This window comes from Nerophis lumbriciformis, linkage group LG14 (genome assembly GCF_033978685.3).
Source record: "Nerophis lumbriciformis linkage group LG14, RoL_Nlum_v2.1, whole genome shotgun sequence".
NCBI lineage: Eukaryota > Metazoa > Chordata > Actinopteri > Syngnathiformes > Syngnathidae > Nerophis > Nerophis lumbriciformis.
Window position 1 is genome coordinate 20,364,023 of NC_084561.2, and position 21,044 is coordinate 20,385,066.

At 38.0% G+C, this 21,044-nt stretch overlaps 1 protein-coding gene across 4 annotated transcripts in view; it reads left to right on the forward strand.

The window, feature by feature from the left end:
• Positions 1 to 3,120: 3,120 nt before the first annotated feature.
• crb1 (crumbs cell polarity complex component 1) overlaps positions 3,121 to 21,044 on the forward strand; it is a 103,331-nt gene continuing 85,407 nt past the window's right edge. For all 4 annotated transcript variants that reach the window (XM_061975864.2, XM_061975863.2, XM_072914652.1 and 1 more), the window contains exons 1-2: positions 3,121 to 3,316; positions 16,354 to 16,590. In XM_061975864.2, the coding sequence (XP_061831848.2) occupies positions 3,253 to 3,316; positions 16,354 to 16,590 (301 nt within the window). In that variant the 5' untranslated portion in view covers positions 3,121 to 3,252. The remainder of the gene's footprint in view (positions 3,317 to 16,353; positions 16,591 to 21,044) is intronic.

Here is a 21,044-nt window from a genome sequence, read left to right on the forward strand (position 1 = left end):
CCAAACATCAAATAACTTTTATGATTAGACAAGACAACACATATTTGCCAGGCCGTTTTCAAGAAGGATATTTAAAGAGAAACTACATCTTGTGAGACCATGTCGGCCAACCCCCGAAGCTCGCTCAGCTGTCCCGGCGATGAAATGTGAGTTCAGATATTTTAATTCTTAATTTTTTCACGTTTGATATGTTTTTTGCAATTTAAATTTTGACAGTACCACATACGATGTGCTTTAATTGCTGATGCGAGTTTATTGATTTTTTAAATGCGCCAGAAATTAACCCGTTTTGTACAATGCACAGTAGTGCGTAAATGTGTTTCTGTATAGTATTTCTCCAGCAATGGTCATGTGGTGACATAAATGATGGTATTTTGAGAGGTAATCATTGCAGTCGGACAATACTGAAGGCTTTGGTGGGAAACGCACGGCCCACCACTCATACTTGCCAACCCTCCCGAATTTTCCGGGAGACTCCCGAATTTCAGTGCCTCTCCCGAAAATCTCCCGAGACAACCATACTCCCGAATTTCTCCCGATTTCCAGCCGGACCTGAGTGAGGACAGCCTGTCGTCACGTCCACTTTTCCTCCATATAAACAGCGTGCCGGCCCAGTCACGTTATAACATCTACGGCTTTTGGAGCTCAGTGCGCAACTGCACACACAACAAGAAGGAAACTATTATATATGTCTCCGTTATCCATAGGTTTATCTATAACCCATAAAGTAGGCAGGCACGGAGCTATTGCTCAGCGTGTGTTTATTCCAGCCGGCACGTTAATACACTGACACACAACATCCGGCCTCCCATCATGCATTCAAGATTCAAGATTGAAGATGATTTATTGTCAATTCTTAACATGCACAAGACATATTAGAACTGAAAAGTATATTTTCGGCATAGTCCCACTAAGAGCAGACATACGTTATAGGGAGACAAGACGAGACCGCCGACGACGCAGCCATTTTTATGGCGCTCCTTAAGCACTGATTCAAAACTACGGCAAGTAGTAATGTCCAAAAACATAACAGTATGGTTAGAAAAGATGGTTAGAAAGATAGTGGCAGAGAATAGAACGAGGATGGACAATTCAACCTTAAACTCACTCCTTTCCTGCAAATTAAATTTCACAGATGCTGCCCATACCTATGCTCCTTCAAAGGCTGTGCTACTGGCTGCAAAGCATTGCACTTTCAAATACAACAATGAGGAGAGTTATGTGTGTGTATATGTGTAAATAAATGAACACTGAAATTCAAGTATTTATTTTATATATATATACATATATATATATATATATATATATATATATATATATATATATATATATATATATATATATATATATATTAGTGATGGGTCCGGCAACACCGATGCATCGGCGCATGCGTCGAGCTCAGAGAGCAAAACCCTGTGTCGGTGCGCGTACCGCTTTTAGAAAGTCACGTGACCGATCATGAGCTGCTTTGGTCACGTGACCGATACGCGAACTGTGTCGCACTCACGCCTCCTATGTGCCCTGTGAGCGGGTCGTTTCTACAGCCGGAGAAATAATAACTAAGAAGAGACGACTGAAGTGTTGATAACAACCAAACTTAACCCCCCCCCCCCCCCCCCCTATATCCCACACCCTGTATTGTAAATAATGTAAATAATTCAATGTATATACTCTGATGATTAACTTGTGTGATGACTGTATTATGATGATAGTATATATCTGTATCATTAATCAAGTGGACCCCGACTTAAACAAGTTGAAAAACTTATTGGGGTGCTACCATTTAGTGGTCAACTGTACGGAATATGTACTTCACTGTGCAACATACTAATAAAAGTCTCAATCAATCAATGAAAGAAATCGTCTAAAATTTAATACGCTGGAAAAACTGTTTTTTAAAAATAAAAATGTGTAAAAAATTAATTTAAAAAAATCCCAGTCCACAAGCATCCTCATTCACAACACATTCTCTTAGATTTCCATGTTATTATACATGTTCACATTTTTTATTGACTGTATCTAAAAAGATAAAAATATATTTTTATTTAAATGAAGATATGAAATAATCCTAAATGAAATACAATGACTTGGTTTATATTATTGTATATACTAGGTCATAAAATCAGTGTCAGTTGAGCCGGTCCACAGGTTGCCTGTAGGGATTTTTAATGTCCAGCAGATGTCAGTATTTAGTGACACAGTATCGACACAGTATCAATACAGTTTTGCAATGTGTCGAAACGCTTCATGACGCCTCATCAACCCATCACTAATAAGAAATTGTGACGACCTGGTCGCATGGTGATGCGGGGTTTCGTTCTCCCAGGAATGCAGACGGGCGTCAGACACAGCGTGCAGGTAGGAAAAATGATTTATTAAGAATTAAATCAAAAGGGAACAAACAAAAACATGCTCATAGCACTTAAGGCAAAATAACTAAATGGGCTAGCGTGGGAGCTAGCAAGTAACAAGAGCAGGAAACAAAAGTCATCATCTGTTGTACAAAAACAAACTAGGAAGCAAGACAGACTGACAGGGAAGGCAGGTTTAAATAATAATGTCAGTGATGACAAACAGGTGCGCGTCGGGAACACACACGGCAGGTGAAAACAATAAGCAGCCATGGCAACAAACTCAGGTGTACAAACAGGCACTCAAGGAGTCCAAAACTAACAAAAAAACACAAGTGCCTCGAAAACGTAAACAAAAATATGATCCGGGCAGCGGATCATAACAAGAAATACTAGAATTTCAGTGAATTCTAGCAATAAATATACTCCTCCCCCTTAACCCTGCCCACCTCAAACACCCCCCCTCCCCACAATCTCCCGAATTCAGAGGTCTCAAGGTTGTTCCAGCCTATCCACTTTTTCCATCAATTACCTGAAACAAACTACAGCACCCTTTTTAAAAACGGTATTAATCCAAGTGTATGAAACGGCACCAATGTATTATATATATAGTGTATTTTTAAATATTATCATCATAATGGTGTATTTATACATCTTAATAGGACTTTACTGCTCGTCTCAACCCCTCCCCCTGTCTCTTTATTTTGAATGTGATTGAGGCTCCTGATGGTGAGAGAGGACAAGTGTGCGTGTGTGTGTGCGTGTGTGTGTGTGTGTGTGTGTGAAGTGGCTCTGGTCAACACAGGAAGACACTAAAGGCGGCAGCAGCGGCAGAATCATCAGATATCTCAATGTAACACGTTGAGGTTTAAGTCAAGCAGGATGTTTCCCTGTCACGATTATGGATGTCATTCGTTATTGCCGATTAAAATCACCTGCCTGGGCTGTTCTCATCTCACTGCTTGGTAAGTGGCCTCTTTCCTCTCTAACATCCGCAATTGAATGCTGTTTATCCTCAACGTGGACTAAACTTTCAGCTGAAATGTGTCAGTGATGCCTATGTAGTCTGTTTGATGCCTCACTTCACGCCTGCAAACTTCTATGTACAGCACCTTAAGAGAAGAAGCAGAACAAAACCTACAAAATGTACAATTTGGCTTCTTCTTTGTGATATTTGACTCGCATGTCCCAAGTGCATGATCAGAATTTCAATTACAAGTCTGTGTGGGGACATCTTTGCCAGCGCTGATGTCTGTAAGAAAAGCAATGGATATGACAAAAAAGGACTCCGACAATGGTGGGGGCCCAGCGCACGCTAATGGGGGGGTGGACAGAATGCAGACACACTATATATGGAACCCCGCCCCCACACGTTGTTATCACTGCTGAAACACACGCAGGCTGATCAGACTGAAAGAGATGTCAGGTGTCCCACATGTGCCATTAGAGGGTCTCCAGATAGGGTGAAACAAAGACCCTTAGAGGCAATTTACATTTAAAAAGACTACATGCTGTGGGAGGGGATGTGTGGTTGGCTGGAGCGCTTGTGGACTAGTGAAGGACCAGTTGGCCTATTGCAGAACCACGTGTCTTCAATTTTTCTCTGAAATACATTTCTTTAATGCTGTTTGAGGGTTAAATCTAGGCCTGTAATAATGTCATACAAAACCCAAAACCAGTGAAGTTGGCACGTTGTTTAAATCGTAAATAAAAAACAGAATACAATGATTTGCAAATCCTTTTCAACCTATATTCAATTGAATAGAGTGCAAAGACAAGATACTTAACGTTCGAACTGGAATACTGTTATTTTATGCAAATATTAGCTCATTTGGAATTTGATGCCTGCATCATGTTTCAAAAAAGCTGGCACAAGTGGCAAAAAAGACTGAGAAAGTTGAGGAATGCCTCATCAAACACTTATTTGGAACATCCCACAGGTGAACAGGCTAATTGGGAACAGGTGGGTGCCATGATTGGGTATAGAAGTGGCTTCCATGAAATGCTCAGTCATTCACAAACAAGGATGGGGCGACGGTCCCCACTTTGTGAACAAATACGTGAGTAAATTGTCCAACAGTTTAAGAGCAACATTTCTCAACGAGCTATTGCAAGGAATTTAGTGATTTCGCTATCTAAGGTTTGCAATATCGTCAGAAGGTTCAGAGAATCTGGAGAAAACACTGCACGTAAGCGATGATATTACGGACCTTCGATCCCTCAGGCATCAAAAAGCGACATCAGTGTGTAAAGCAGGGGTCTCAGACACGCGGCCAGCAGGCAAATTGCGGCCCGCGAGACGTTGTTTTGCGGCCCGCACCTTAATATGAAAATGTAATGTTAGTGCGGCCCGCATGTTTAATATGAATGGCGCTTGACAGCGTCATACTTGCCAACCCTCCCGATTTTTCCAGGAGACTACCGAATTTCAGGGCAACAATTCTCTCGAATGTCTGCCGATTTTCACCCAAACAACAATATTAAGGGCGTGCCGTGATGGCACTGCCTTTAGCGCCCTCTACAACCTGTACAAACAGCGTGCCAGCCCAGTCACATGCTGTATTTGGCTTCTGTACACACACGTAAGTGACTGCAAGACATACTTGAATAACAGCCACGCAGGTCACACTGAGGGTGGCCGTATAAACAAGTTTAACACTGTTACAAATATGCGCCACACTGTGAACCCACACCAAACAAGAATGACAAACACATTTTGGGAGAACAGTCACACCGTAAGACAACATAAACACAACAGAACAAATACCCAGAACACCTTGGAGCCCTAACTCTTGTGGGCTGCAATAATACAACCCCCCCCCCCCCCCTCCGTGCGTCGGTTGAGGTGGGCGGGGTTGGAGGGGGCGGGATTTGGTGGTAGCGGGGGTGTATATTGTAGCATCCCAGAAGAGTTAGTGCTGCAAGGGGTTCTGGGTATTTGTTCTGTTGTGTTTATGTTGTCTTACGGTGCGGATGTTCTCCCGAAATGTGTTTGTCATTCTTGTTTGGTGTGGGTTCACAGTGTGGCGCATATTTGTAACAGTGATAAAGTTGTTTATACGGCCACCCTCAGTCTGACCTGTATGGCTGTTGACCAAATATGTCTTGCAGTCACTTATGTGTGTCTGCAGAAGCCTAAGAAACAACATGTGACGCCGTTTGAATTCTTGTCCGGGTGAAAATCGGGAGAATGGTTGCCCCGGGAGATTGTCGGGAGGGGCACTGAAATTCGGGAGTCTCCCGGAAAAATCGGGAAGGTTTGCAAGTATGTTGCTAGGGCGGGATAGCCATTCAAAGAATGTGAATTCATTAAAAAGTGAATGATAGATTTTTTTAAGAAATCTTTTCTTGCGGCCCAGCCTCACCCAGTTTCTGCATCCAGTGGCCCCCAGGTAAATTGAGTTTGTGACCCCTGGTGTAAAGGATATCACCACCTGGGCTCAGGAGCACTTCAGAAAATCACTGTCAGTAACTACAGTTCGTCGCTACATCTGTAAGTGCAAGTTAAAACTCTACTATGCAAAGTGAAAAAGTGAAAAAAAAAACCTACATGAGCAAGCACTTGGCAACGGAGGCTGGAAAAAAACTCTTCCTAGGGAAAAAAAAAAGAAAAAAAAGAGAAATCAGGCTCTGTTGGGTTGCGAATGTAAGACAGAGAAACACAGGTAGGGCAACAGAGGGTAGATAGAGAGACTCATGTAATCTTATAATTTAATCAGGTTGTTATCAGAAACATGGTCAGTGAATTACAGTAGAGTTGGGCCTAATTTTTAAACGTTGATTCCTGTTTCCGATGATAAGTCCACTGATCGAAACAAATAGATGCCACAGATGTAAATACAAGCTAACTATAACTCCTTAATTTAAGTGCTACATCAATAATCCTAAACTAATCTCTATTGCGGAAAATATTGTATCATAATCACTGGAGGACAAGGCTAAACATGTTAGACACGGAGAAAGAGCAAGCAGAAGCAGGCAAATGCTAATCGCTAAGCTAACCGCTAAACTAGCTTGTAACATTAAATAAACAAATACTTAGTATTAGGAAGTGCAGATGGCGTACATGTAAAGGGAAGACAAATCAATCCATAAATTGGTAGTGTTGATACTAGCATGGGTAGTAACACTATATAATTGATACTAGGTAGATTTTTCTTCTTCTTGTTTTTATTACTGTTTACAAACTCAAAGAATAAGGAAGGCTCTGGAAATTGGAGGACTTCGAGGGCTAAAACCAAAAGATTTAAATTGATTAATGAATTGATTAACGTGGACCCCGACTTAAACAAGTTGAAAAATTTATTCGGATGTTACCATTTAGTGGTCAATTGTACGGAATATGTACTGTACTGTGCAATCTACTAATAAAAGTCTCAATCAATCAAATCAAAAGAAGTAGTAAATAGTAGTTTTTGCTTTTGTGTAGTTATTGTGTACTATATTGACTTTGTTTTGATCAAACAATTGCATGTTATAAAATAAAATAAGTAACTTGTTTAAGTAGTATGTTGATATTGTTACACTGTTAATAGCACTCACCATAAATGCATTGAAAAATGTACTGTTGAATGTTATCCGTATTGAAGCGATTTCAGTCATATCGTTATCAAAAGAGGCAGCATAAAACCCTGATCGAAACATCCCTACCCAACACATAAACAACAGGATATGTGTAACTGTTTCTTTTTATGAGGCTTTAAAAACAAAGTGAAAATGTTGTGAAAGTGTACCCATGTGGAAAGAAACTTGCATGTATGTTCAAGTTCAAAATATTGATATTTATGTATTGGTTGAAAAATCCCCATGGGAAATTCCCTGCACATTTTTGACCCTGCCTCTTAAAAGAATAGGAATCAATAATCGTTGGGAATCGGGGACGTAACCAGGAACAGCAATTGTCCAAATGATGCACAACCCTACTTATGTGTTTGTCTGTGCCATTAAGGTGTGTACCATATTTTGTGGGGATTCTTGAAATTTCAAATCAGTCTGACTTATGGGGTTACATTTTGGACTTTAATAGTAGTAGGAGTTGCAACATACATGGTATACAATGAGTAGAAACGTTTATATTAGATATGTCCGATAATGGCTTTTTTGCCGATATTCCAATATTGTCCAACTCTTAATCACCGATTTCGATATCAACCGATACCGATACATACAGTCGTGGAATTAACACATTGTTATGCCTGATTTTGTTGTGATGCCCCGCTAGATGCATTAAACAATGTAACAAGGTTTTCCAAAATAAATCAACTCAAGTTATGGAAAAAAAATGCCAAAATGGCACTGCCATATTTATTATTGAAGTCACCAAGTGCATTATTTTTTTTTAACATGCCTCAAAACAGCAGCTTGGAATTTGGGACATGCTCTCCCTGAGAGAGCATGAGGAGGTTGAGGTGGGCGGGGTTGGGGGGACGGGGTTAAGGTGTAGGGGAGGGGGAGTAGGGGATAGCGGGGGGTGTATATTGTAGTGTCCCGGAAGAGTTAGTGATGCAAGGGGTTCTGGGTATTTGTTCTGTTGTGTTTATGTTGTGTTACGGTGCGGATGTTCTCCCGAAATGTGTTTGTCATTCTTGTTTGGTGTGGGTTCACAGTGTGGCGCATATTTGTAACAGTGTTAAAGTTGTTTATACGGCCACCCTCAGTGTGGCCTGTATGGCTGTTGACCAAGTATGCCTTGCATTCACTTGTGTGTGTGAAAAGCCGTAGATATTATGTGACTGGGCCGGCACGCAAAGGAAGTGCCTTTAAGGTTTATTGGCGCTCTGTACCTCTCCCTACGTCCGTGTAAATAGCGGCGTTTTAAAAAGTCATACATTTTACATTTTGAAACCGATACCGATAATTTCCGATATTACATTTGAAAGCATTTATCGGCTGACGATATTACCAGCCGATAAATGCTCCCTAGTTAATTATACAACATATAATATTAGTGTTATTTTTGTACCCTAATTTCACTCAATTCAATGACTCATTTTGTAGCTATTTTAGGAGTACCCACACATACATCCATAAGTCAAAATGACAACTACAAACCCTTGCCATGATTATATATTATTTAATCTCAGCCGCAACTATTTTGCTGAGCAACCTGATATCAGCCATGTCATTCGTTACATTTGTTTGTTTTAAACAAATATTACTTATGGAATAAAGAAACCCAACATAGTAAAATCTGCCATCTAAATTATATTATTGATTTGTTTCCTATGGTTGATGACGGATCAAGTCAAATGCTCTTCGCTTATCAGAACTCATATCTAGCTGTTGGCAAATCACATTAAAATTTTAATAGGTTCTTACTTGGGCCGTGCCCCTGTTCTCTACAGGTTATTTATGAAAACTGGTCGAGTCATTTGGCTTAATTTTGCTGCAATAAACATCTTCCTTTTCCCTCATCCACTCATAAGTCAGTCGTGCTGAGTCCACTCTAGACGCAGCTGCTCTTGTAGAACATTGCAAGCTGTCTTTAAAACTGATTGTCCTCCACCAATCACCAAGCACAAGTGCCTCCTGTAGGGTGTCGTTGCACTTTTTCCATCTTTAAAATCAGTTCTCGGCTTGATTACACCCTCGGGGTGAGGTTTGCTGCGGATATATTTGTGCTCCAGAGCGTCATTATGTTGCAATTTTACCGTAGTTGTCATGCAAAACCCACTTCACATTCATGCAATAACCACTTAGTTCCTTTCAAGATCATTCTTGGGGTGAAGAGGAGTGTTTATCATTCACAAACGCAATGTTCGGATCGTCGGATTGTGCAGCTCTGCCTAACATAAAGAGCAGTGCTTCTGGGTCTTTCCAATTTGTTCTGCCTGGATTACGGTGATTTAGTGATGCTTTGATAGAAACCATTTGCTTGAGATGGGCGGTTGGCATTGTGTGGAATCCGACGGTGCCTTAGTAGGTGGTTCTCAAATGGGGGTACTTGAAGGTATGCCAAGGGGTACGTGAGATTTTTTTTTTTAATATTCTAAAAATAGCAACAATTCAAAAATCCTTTATAAATATAAATTAAAAACCTATCTTTTTTTCCAAATAGTTCAAGAAAGACCACTACAAATGAGCAATATTTTGCACTGTTATACAATTTAATAAATCAGAAACTGATGACATAGTGCTGTATTTTATTTCTTTATCTCTTTTTTTCAACCAAAAATGCTTTGCTCTGATTAGGGGGTACTTTAATTTAAAAAAAAATTCACAAGGGGTACATCAATGAAAAAAGGTTGAGAACCACTGCCTTAGTAGGTGGTTTGGGAGATTTGTTGTGTTGCTATTATATTTTACATACACTGTAAAAACAAATTCTGTAAAAAAACAGTCATCTACTGGCAGTCAAACGAAAACCATAAAATTAAAGTAAAACATTGTAAACCAAATAATGATCAAAAACATTATAATTACAGAAATTTTCATGAAACGTTTTACGGAAAAATATCGTAATATTACATGAATTTGAAAGTAATTTAAGAAAACACAAAATGCTATGTATAATTAATTTGGTATTTTTCTGTAAAAAAAATAGAAATATACATAGTTTGTCATTACTGGCATATTACTTAAAATAACAGGCGGACTGTTTATTTACAGATAATGTCTTCAATTCTACAGTTTTATAAACTATTTAAATTTTTTTTTTTTAAATTACAGTAGAACTTTAGAGTAAATTAACCATAAAAATGGGATTTTTTTTTTTACAGTGTATCCTACAAACAGTGAGCGACTTATTAAGATGTATCTGTCTTTGCAAAAGCCAAAGTGTTTCCACACACTGGACTACAGTGGTGGCCTGTTCATTTCTCGTTCGTCCGCTTCTTTTCTGGTATTCGCCATTCTTGTTTTGATGACTGATGGCGCGTGGCGATGACGTCACAGACGGGTAGACAGACTTGCGTAACAATTAACGTATTTGTCTTTAAAAGTGCTAAAATCTATAAAGTGTGCCGTTTTTACAGGGGAACTGCACTTTTTTTTGCCTATCGTTCACAGTACTTGTGAGAGACAAGAAGACAAGGTTTTTGATTTTTTTTTGCATTCTAACTTGGAAAAATGTAAAAAGCAATGTAGCTAATGGGAACAATCCATTCTGCCTCTAAATTACTTTAAAATGCATTAAAAAAAGAACAAAAAGACTTCATTTAGTTTAGTCTTTTGACATGTTTAGCAAACTTCCCTTTTCAATTTGGTATGAAGTTAATATGCAAACTTAAAGTATTGCGATCGGCGATAACGTGTAAAAACTGCTGTGTAAACGTGATCACAGATCACTCTGAGACAGAACACAGAGTTGGAATAAATAACAATAAAGAAACAACTGAAGTTATTGTAGTGATTTCGACATCACATTTATTTAAATACTTATTTAATTACATTACACAAATATTTAATATACCAACCCCGTTTCCATATGAGTTGGGAAATTGTGTTAGATGTAAACATAAACGGAATACAATGATTTGCAAATCCTTTTCAACCCATATTCAGTTGAATATGCTACAAAGACAACATATTTGATGTTCAAACTGATAAACATTTTTTTTGTGTGCAAATAATCATTAACTTTAGAATTTGATGCCAGCAACACGTGACAAAGAAGTTGGGAAAGTTGGCAATAAATACTGATAAAGTTGAGGAATGCTCATCAAACACTTATTTGGAACATCCCACAGGTGAACAGGCAAATTGGGAACATGTGGGTGCCATGATTGGGTATAAAAGTAGATTCCATGAAATGCTCAGTCATTCACAAACAAGGATGGGGCAAGGGTCACCACCTTGTCAACAAATGCGTGAGCAAATTGTTGAACAGTTTAAGAAAAATCTTTCTCAACCAGCTATTGCAAGGAATTGAGGGATTTCACCATCTACGGTCCGTAATATCATCAAAGGGTTCAGAGGATCTGGAGAAATCACTGCACGTAAGCAGCTAAGCCCGTGACCTTCGATCCCTCAGGCTGTACTGCATCAACAAGCGACATCAGTGTGTAAAGGATATCACCACATGTGCTCAGGAACACTTCAGAAACCGACTGTCAGTAACTACAGTTGGTCGCTACATCTGTAAGTGCAAGTTAAAACTCTCCTATGCAAGGTGAAAACCGTTTATCAGCAACACCCAGAAACGCCGTCGGCTTCGCTGGGCCTGAGCTCATCTAAGATGGACTGATACAAAGTGGAAAAGTGTTCTGTGGTCTGACGAGTCCACATTTCAAATTGTTTTTGGAAACTGTGGACGTCGTGTCCTCCGGACCAAAGAGGAAAAGAACCATCCGGATTGTTATAGGCGCAAAGTTGAAAAGCCAGCATCTGTGATGGTATGGGGGTGTATTAGTGCCCAAGACATGGGTAACTTACACATCTGTGAAGGCACCATTAATGCTGAAAGGTACATACAGGTTTTGGAGCAACATATGTTGCCATCCAACTAACGTTACCATGGACGCCCCTGCTTATTTCAGCAAGACAATGCCAAGCCACGTGTTACATCAACGTGGCTTCATAGTAAAAGAGTGAGGGTACTAGACTGGCCTGCCTGTAGTCCAGACCTGTCTCCCATTGAAAATGTGTGGCGCATTATGAAGCCTAAAATACCACAACGGAGACCCCCGGACTGTTGAACAACTTAAGCTGTACATCAAGCAAGAATGGGAAAGAATTCCACCTGAGAAGCTTAAAAAATGTGTCTCCTCAGTTCCCAAACGTTTACTGAGTGTTGTTAAAAGGAAAGGCCATGTAACACAGTGGTGAACATGCCCTTCCCCAACTACTTTGGCACGTGTTGCAGCCATGAAATTCTAAGTTAATTATTATTTGCCAAAAAAAAATAAAGTTTATGAGTTTGAACATCAAATATCTTGTCTTTGTAGTGCATTCAATTGAATATGGGTTGAAAAGGATTTGCAAATCATTGTATTCCGTTTATATTTACATCTAACACAATTTCCCAACTCATATGGAAACGGGGTTTGTATATAAATCAGTATACTAACTTCAGAACTGTATAGATATACATTGTGTGTATGTGAGTATATATAACTATGCATATATATGTATGTATATATACATTAAGAGTTGCAGGTTCAATTCCTGCTTCCGCCATCTTATTTACTGTCGTTGTGTCCTTGGGTAAGACACTTTAGCCACCTGCTCCCAGTGCCACTTACACTGGTTTTAATGTAGCTTAAAGATGTACATAATGTTTTTTAATATGTAAAGCGCGTCAAGAAAAGTGCTATGTAAATATAGTTTACATAATATTATATTAATATAATATGTATGTGTGTAAATATATATATATATATATATATATATATATATACATATATTAAAGTATAGGCTATGTATGTGTAAATACATTGATACTTTACACGCAGTCGGCCCCTGGCCAAATTTTTTAGCCCAATCAGGCCTCCAAGTCAAAAAGTTTGGGTTAAGAATACATTAAGAATATATTTTTAAAAGGACATATACGCTTACTTGCTGCGCTTATATGTCCTACGTCAGCAGCAAAGAGGAGCTTTTGTAATCTATAACCTGTTTTAAAAATATTTAATTTTCATGTTCTACCAAATAATATATATTGTTTGAATCAAGGATCAGTTTTAATTGAGAATACATTTTCAATTGAAACGTCAACCCAGGAATCAGAATCGAATCGAACCGTGAATTCTTGAAAAATTCAAATCCCTACTTAATATGTAGAGCAACATTTGACATAATTGAAGAGCTCCAAACACACACTTAAACACTGACACTAATCTCTTGGAAATGAAAGAAACAGAAAAAAAAGCTCCATCTGGTGTGATCACCATGGAAATTAATTGAGGGGTTTACCATGGAAGCAAGTCATGATGCTATCAAGAGGCCCTTACAGTTAACAAACTTGTAATTGGACAAAAATGCTGCAAAAAGCTTTTGTATGAGGAAAGCTACAAGATTATCATGCCAGATTCTGTAAGATTTAACTGAAAAGCAGGAGTGCTTACTCCGTTTCTTCTCACAGTCCAAAAACATGCATGATCGGTTACCTTGAGATTCTAAATCCGGTTTATTCTACTAATTTGTTTTAGAGGCCAGAAAGCTTAAGACCGGTGGGCTGAACTTCTCTCTTGACTATTACTCTGATATTGTATTGTCCTGAGAACCAATGTCCTCTACAGTGGACATTTGTTTTTGGTATGTCTATTTCATCAGAGTTACAGGAGCCCTCTGTGTTTTTAAGGGCAATCTGCAAAAAAGCTAGTCAAAGATCATCTGAAATGAAAACGGCAAAAGTTATTCCTATCTTCAAAAGTGGAGATAAGCATCAGTTCACCAACTATAGGCCTATTTCTTTACTCTCACAATTTTCAAAAGTCCTTGAAAAATTATTTGTGTCAAGATTAGACAGTTTTATTGATAAGCATCACTTGCTAAGTGAACACCAATACGGTTTTCGATCAAACAGGTCCACTTCAATGGCAGTGACGGAATTAGTTGAGGAGGTAACCACTGCAATTGATAAGAGGGAGTTTGCTGTTGGCGTTTTTATTGACCTGAGCAAGGCCTTTGACACCATCGATCACACATGATTGGTTGAAAAGTTATCTTGGTGGCAGAGAACAGTAAAAAGATTATAACACATGGAGTGCCCCAAGGTTCTGTACTGGGACCAAAATGGTTTTTATTGTATATTAATAATATCTGTAAAATCTTTAAAAAAAAAAACTCAACTGTATTCTCTTTGCTGATGATACACGTCTGTACTGTTCTGGGCAAGACCTTGGCCAACTCTTAGAGACTGTAGAGAGTGAACTCCACATACTAAAGCAATGGTTTGATGCCAATCAATTATCAATCAACCTAAATAAAACAAAATATATAATTTTTGGAAACAGGAAAAATAACATACAGTGTCATATAAGAATTGATGATATGGAGATAGAAAAGGTGTATTCAACAACATTTTTGGGAATCTATATAGATGATAAATTAAATTGGAAACTGTACATAAATATACTTAAGACAAAGATGGCAAAAATGATTGCTATGTTACATAAAATTAAAAACTTTGTAAATCAAAAAGCTCTTAACATGTTATATAATTATTTCGTACTCCCATATCTTAATTATTGTGTTGAAATCTGGGGTAACAATTACAAATCAAACATCAACTCTATGTTCTTACTTCAAAAGAAAGCGATTAGAATTGTAAATTATGCGGATTATCATGACCATACCAATGCTCTGTTTATTAAATTAAAACCATTAAAACTGCACGGTCTTGTTGACCTCAACACTGCTATTGTGACGTACAAAGCTCATAACCACATGCTGCCTGGGTGTCTACAGGAGAGGTTCAAACCCAGAGAGATTCTCTATGACCTCAGAAGTTCAGCTGTCTTTCAGAAAGCAAACATAAGAACGAGCTTAAAAAGTAGATGTGTTTCTGTCAGGGGGGTTCAACTGTGGAACAGCTTGGATGATTCCTTAAAATGTTCCAATTCCATTCACACATTTAAAAAACACTTTAAGACCAATGTCTTGGAAAAATATATCACTCTTGAATCAACACTGTAGTTAATACTATGATCAATGTTAATTAAAAACTAAATGTGGGATATAAATATAATGGAAGTATAATTGTTTGTATATAGTATATAATTGTTGCAAAGGTTTAACACGTGTACAAGGATATTTTACATGCCTTTATGTTGTGTATAATGTGTATTTATAATATGTTGTACAAAGGACATTTCATTATTTCCGGAAGTTCATCTTGTACTTGACATTGTTTATAGGGTTAGGCGCAATAAGTGTTCAACTTCAGCCTAAACTCTTTCGGTCTGCAACATTTTCATTTTCAATCTGTGAATGTACAACTGTTTGTTTATTTTGTTGACCATTGACCGAAGAATAATAAATAAATAAATAATAAAAATAACTGATAATCTTTTTATTTTATTGTAGTATATTATTGATTTTCTATGTTTTCACTTTTATTCGACTGTTTTTACTGTTTTAATTTGTGTCTTGTTGCTTTTAATGTTTATGTGGAGCACTTTGAATGACCTTGTGTTGAAATATGCAATACAAATAAACTTGCCTTGCCTTGCCTCTGACGAAAAAAAAGCTATAGCAACATCTTAGTTACATAAATCCCATTACGGAATACATTTGTACCTGCCAAAAAGGAGAGGACTTAAAGGGGTGCCTTGAGGAACGCCTCAGTTATGTTAATCACAAGTTTGGACTCCAGCATTCTATGTTTGCTAGCAAGGCTCAAATGTCAATGCAAATATCTGCAAATGTATGTACAGTGGTCTAAATCAGTGGTCCCCAACCACCGGGTCGCGGCCCTGTACGGTCCTTGGACCGATTGGTGCCAGGCCGCACAAGAAAAAAATAAATAAATAAAATAATAATAATAATAATTTAAAAAAAAAAAAAAAATATATATATATATATATATATATATATATATATATATATATATATATATATAAAATCAACATAAAAAACACAATAGATCAATACAGTCTGCAGGGATACAGTCCGTAAGCACACATGATTGTATTTTTTTATGACAAAAAACAAAAAAAAATAAACACAAAAAAATACCATAACCTCCCATCGCCCCCGGTCCGTGGGACAAATTTTCAAGTGTTGACGGGTCCGCAGCTACAAAAAGGTTGGGGACCACTGGTCTAAATTCGTCTATAAAACAGGAGCACTCTAGTGTTTTTAGGAAATTGCTGCAAAAAATGTTTGTCTTCCAAGTTTTCAATTGAACTCGGGGGGTGCCGGGCCGCCAGTTAAATAGCCTTGCTCTAAATTGTCCATTGGTGTGAATGGTTGTTTGTCTTTATGTGCTGTGCAAAAGATTGGCAACAGGTCCTTGGTGTAGCTCCACCTCTCACCCATTGGTCAAAAATATGGTCAACTATGACAATGATATGGGAGAGTTGACAGGTATGTTAATACCTGTAATTCTGTGTGTTTATAGGTGCATCAGCTTTGGAGCCGCTTCCAGCTGTGGATTTTTGCTCACCAAACCCGTGCCAAAACCAAGCCTTGTGCCAAATCCGTGGGGATGGCTACGCATGCTTCTGCGTGCCGGGCTTCCAAGGTGCTCACTGTCAGATTGATGTCAATGAATGTGCTTCTCAGCCGTGCATGAAGGGAGCCACCTGTGTGGACAGAGTTGGCCGCTACTCCTGTCTTTGTCCATCTGGGTTCACTGGTGAGTGAAGAAAACACAGTGCTGGATTTGTCAGCATTCATCAAATACAAAACCAAAATGACGTAACAGTTGGCTGAGGGGAACTTTAGTAGCTGAAGCCGATCACAAATAGATACAAAGCATTTCATACTTCATATACCGTATTTTTCAGAATATAAGTCGCAGTTTTTTTCATAGTTTGGCCGGGGGTGCGACTTATACTCAGGAGCGACTTATGTGTGAAATTATTAACACATTACCGTAAAATATCAAATAATATTATTTAGCTCATTGACGTAAGAGACTAGACGTATAAGATTTCATGGGATTTAGCGATAGGAGTGACCGATTGTTTGGTAAACGTATAGCATGTTCTATATGTTATAGTTATTTGAATGACTCTTACCATAATATGTAACGTTAACATACCAGGCACGTTCTCAGTTGGTTATTTATGCCTCATATAACGTACACTTATTCAGCCTGTTGTTCACTATTCTTTATTTATTTTAAATTACCTTTCAAATGTCTGTACTTGGTGTTGGATTTTATCAAATAAATTTCCCCAAAAAATGCGACTTATACTCCAGTGGGACTTATATATGTTTTTTTCCTTCTTTATTATGCATTTTCGGCCGGTGCAACTCATACACCGGAGCGACTTATACTCCGAAAAATACGGTACTACAAGGAGCAAATATTTACAATTGTCTCCCTTCTTCAAAACTATTGCAATTCAGCAATAGCATCCTGCTCATAACAATAGTAAGGAACATACTGTAGGCGCCGATCTACATTTCTGCCAGTGGGTGCTCGGTGTGTGTGTGTATTAGTGTTGTCCCGATACAAATATTTTGGTACTGGTACCGGTACAAAATTTTAGGTAGTTTTCTAAATAAAGGAGACCACACAAAATGTCATTATTAACTTTATTTTAACAAAAAAATATTACGGTACATGAAACATATGTTTATTATTGTAAATTAGTCCCTAAATAATAATACATTTTATTTTTTATTTAGTATAGCGCTTTTCAGAGCACTCAAAGACGCTTTACAGGATAAAAAAGTAAAATATGAAACTGTTTAAAGTAAATAAAATAGTGAACATACTAGACAACTGGTCTTTTAGTAGTAAGTAAACAAACAAAGACTGACTGACATATGCAGTAACATATTGTGTCATCTTCCATTCTGTTATTTTATCAAAATTATTAAGGACAAGTGGTAGAAAATGAATTATTAATCTACTTGTTCATTTACTGTTAATATCTGCTTACTTTCTGTTTCAACATGTTCTATCTACACTTCTGTTAAAATTTAATAATCATTTATTCTTCTGTTGTTTGATGCTTTACATTAGTTTTGGATGATACCACAAATTTGGGTATCAATCTGATACCAAGTCATGACAGGATCAGACATTGGTCATATTCAAAGTCCTCATGTGTCCAGGGACATATTTCCTGAGTTTATAAATATACTATAAATATTTTAAAACACTAAAGAAGATTTTGTGATGTTAAAAAATATCGATGTAGTCATAGTATCGTATTTTTCGGACTATAAGTCGCAGTTTTTTTCATAGTTTGGCTGGGCTCCAGTGCGACTTATATAAGTTTTTTTCCTTTTTTATTATGCATTTTCGGCAGGTGCGACTTATACTCCGGTGCGACTTATACCCCGAAAAATACGGTAGTAACAACTAGATACGCTATTGTACGTGGTATCATTACAGTGGATGTTAGGTGTAGATACACCAATGGCGTTTGTTTATATTGTAGCGTCCTGGAAGAGTTAGTGCTGCAAGGGGTTCTGGGTATTTGTTCTGTTGTGTTTCTGTTGTGTTGCGGTGCAAATATTCTTCCAAAATATGTTTGTCGTTGTTGTTTAATGTGGTTTCACTATATGGCACATGTTTATGACAGTGTTGGCATTGTTCATACTGCCACTCTTAGTGTGACATGTATGGCTGTTGAGTAAGTATGCACTTCATTCGCTCTTGTGCAGTGTGTTCAAAGTCAAGCTGAAAGTGACATTAGTTCATTATCGGACACAATGAAATCTTGGTTAGGCTTTGTTAATTATAGACTATATGATTTGTGACTGTTTTATTATGTAAAACCGGCCAAATTCGCCACAAAATTAACAACGACAAGATTGAGTTATCAAAAATTATTTTAAAGATTGAAAAGTTGCCATCAATCCCACGTGGGTGCTCGGCCCCGAAGCACCCACGGGATCGACGCCTATGGACTAAGAAAGCAGCAGAGAAGTCACACAATTTGTGTGACTTCCAAAATAATCAAAATAAAAACTAGCACGACTCAAATGAGTAGGTATTTCACTAAGGTTGGGGGATATGATCGCTTCTTAGATACATCGCAATTCGGACGTAGATCATTTTGAACCGATGGACAAACATCCAAATATTGATGATTTAAATGTGTTAATTAAAGTAATACAGATGGTTGTAAAGTGTATCACCAGCGCGGATACACACAGAGTAAAACACAATGGGAGTAGACGAGAAACCATGCTAGCCGCTAAACTATCTTAAATGTGAAGTAGTGAAACAACTAAAGTGTTTTGTACACTTCAATAGAGGTCTAACTGAATGAACTAACCGCAGAAGAGGAAATGAGCAAATACAGTAATACTTTAACTTACGAGTTTAATTTAAGTGGACCCCGACTTAAACAAGTTGAAAAACGTATTCGGGTGTTACCATTTAGTGGTCAATTGTACGGAATATGTACTGTACTGTGCAATCTACTAATAAAAGTCTCAATCAATCAATCAATCAATTCTGTGACGTAGCTCCTAACTCAAATCAGTGTCTCCCATTGAAATAATCGCCATCTTGGTGCTTGTCCCCCCACCACCCCAAAAAACAGCACCATTTTAACATGTAACATACCTTTTAAAAAAAATAAAAAAAACACATTTTATATTAGAACTATGGTATAAAAACAACACAATAGAATGTAGTACAAACAAACATCTATCTACTAAAATTATTATTCTATTAAGTAACACTAATATTACCGTAATACTGTAGAGCATTTATCTTGGAAAGTGGACTTCAACGGTATCCCCTTCCAGCTGCTTTCACATTTTCATGGATAAATGTCCGCCGTTTAGATATTATTTTAACATTCTTGGCTGACATTAGACTCATTCTGCTTCAGTATGGTGCAGACGAGCAGTGATACGTCAACTCCACACTTTTTCATGTTTTTGATGATTTCTTCTAGAGATGTCCGATAATATCGGCAGTCCGATATAATAAGCCGATAAATGCTTTAAAATGTAATATCGGAAATTATCGGTATCGGTTTCAAAAAGTAAAATGTATGACTTTTTAAAACGCCGCTGTGTACACGGACGTAGGGAGAAGTACAGAGCGCCAATAAACCTTAAAAGGCACTGCCTTCGCGTGCCGGCCCAGTCACATAATATCTAGGACTTTTCACACACACAAGTGAATGCCACCCATACTTGGTCAACAGTCATACAGGTCACACTGAGGGTGGCCGTATAAACAACTTTAACACTGTTACAAATATGGGCCACACTGTGAACCCACACCAAACAAGAATGACAAACACATTTCGGGAGAACATCCGCACCGTAACACAACAGAACAAATACCCAGAACCCCTTGCAGCACTAACTCTTCCGGGACGCGACAATATACACCCCCCCCCCCCCCACCTCAACCTCCTCATGCTCTCTCAGGGAGAATATGTCCCAAATTCCAAGCTGCTGTTTTGAGGCATCTTAAAAAAAATAATGCACTTTGTGACTTCAATAATAAATATGGCAGTGCCATGTTGGCATTTTTTTCCATAACTTGAGTTGATTTATTTTGGAAAACCTTGTTACATTGTTTAAGGCATCCAGCAGGGAAAATTAAAGGAAATTAGGCATAATAATGTGTTAATTCCACAACTGTATATATATATCGGTATCGGTTGATATCGGAATCGGTAATTAAGAGTTGGACAATATCAGAATATCAGCAAAAAAAGCCATTATCGGACATCTCTAATTTCTTCCTTTAAATAATTGGGCTTCCAGACTTGGTAAGGACACACACGCTCCGTTGAGGGAGGAAGAGGACAGTTTCAGTGATTATCTTTTCAAACGCTCATCTGTTTTGGCAATGTACATCCATTTTCTTCTTCACCCTTTTCAAGATGCCCAACCATTTTTTTAAAGCTTGTGTGCTGTTTTCCGTAGCAGGCGAAAGAAGCACCTCCTACTGAGTCCTGATTTGGCAGTTCTCTGTCACATTTCAACTTTCAATATGATTTGTGTATTTATAAGGGGGCATGCTCTGGGCGTGTGAAGCCTTGCAGACATCTCGGATCAGTTCCAAGTAGACTGCGATGTTACAAAAAAATGTGCTTGGATCTGAATTTTTTACTTCCGTATGCTTTTTTCTGAATGAATCCATTTTTATTAGGAAAG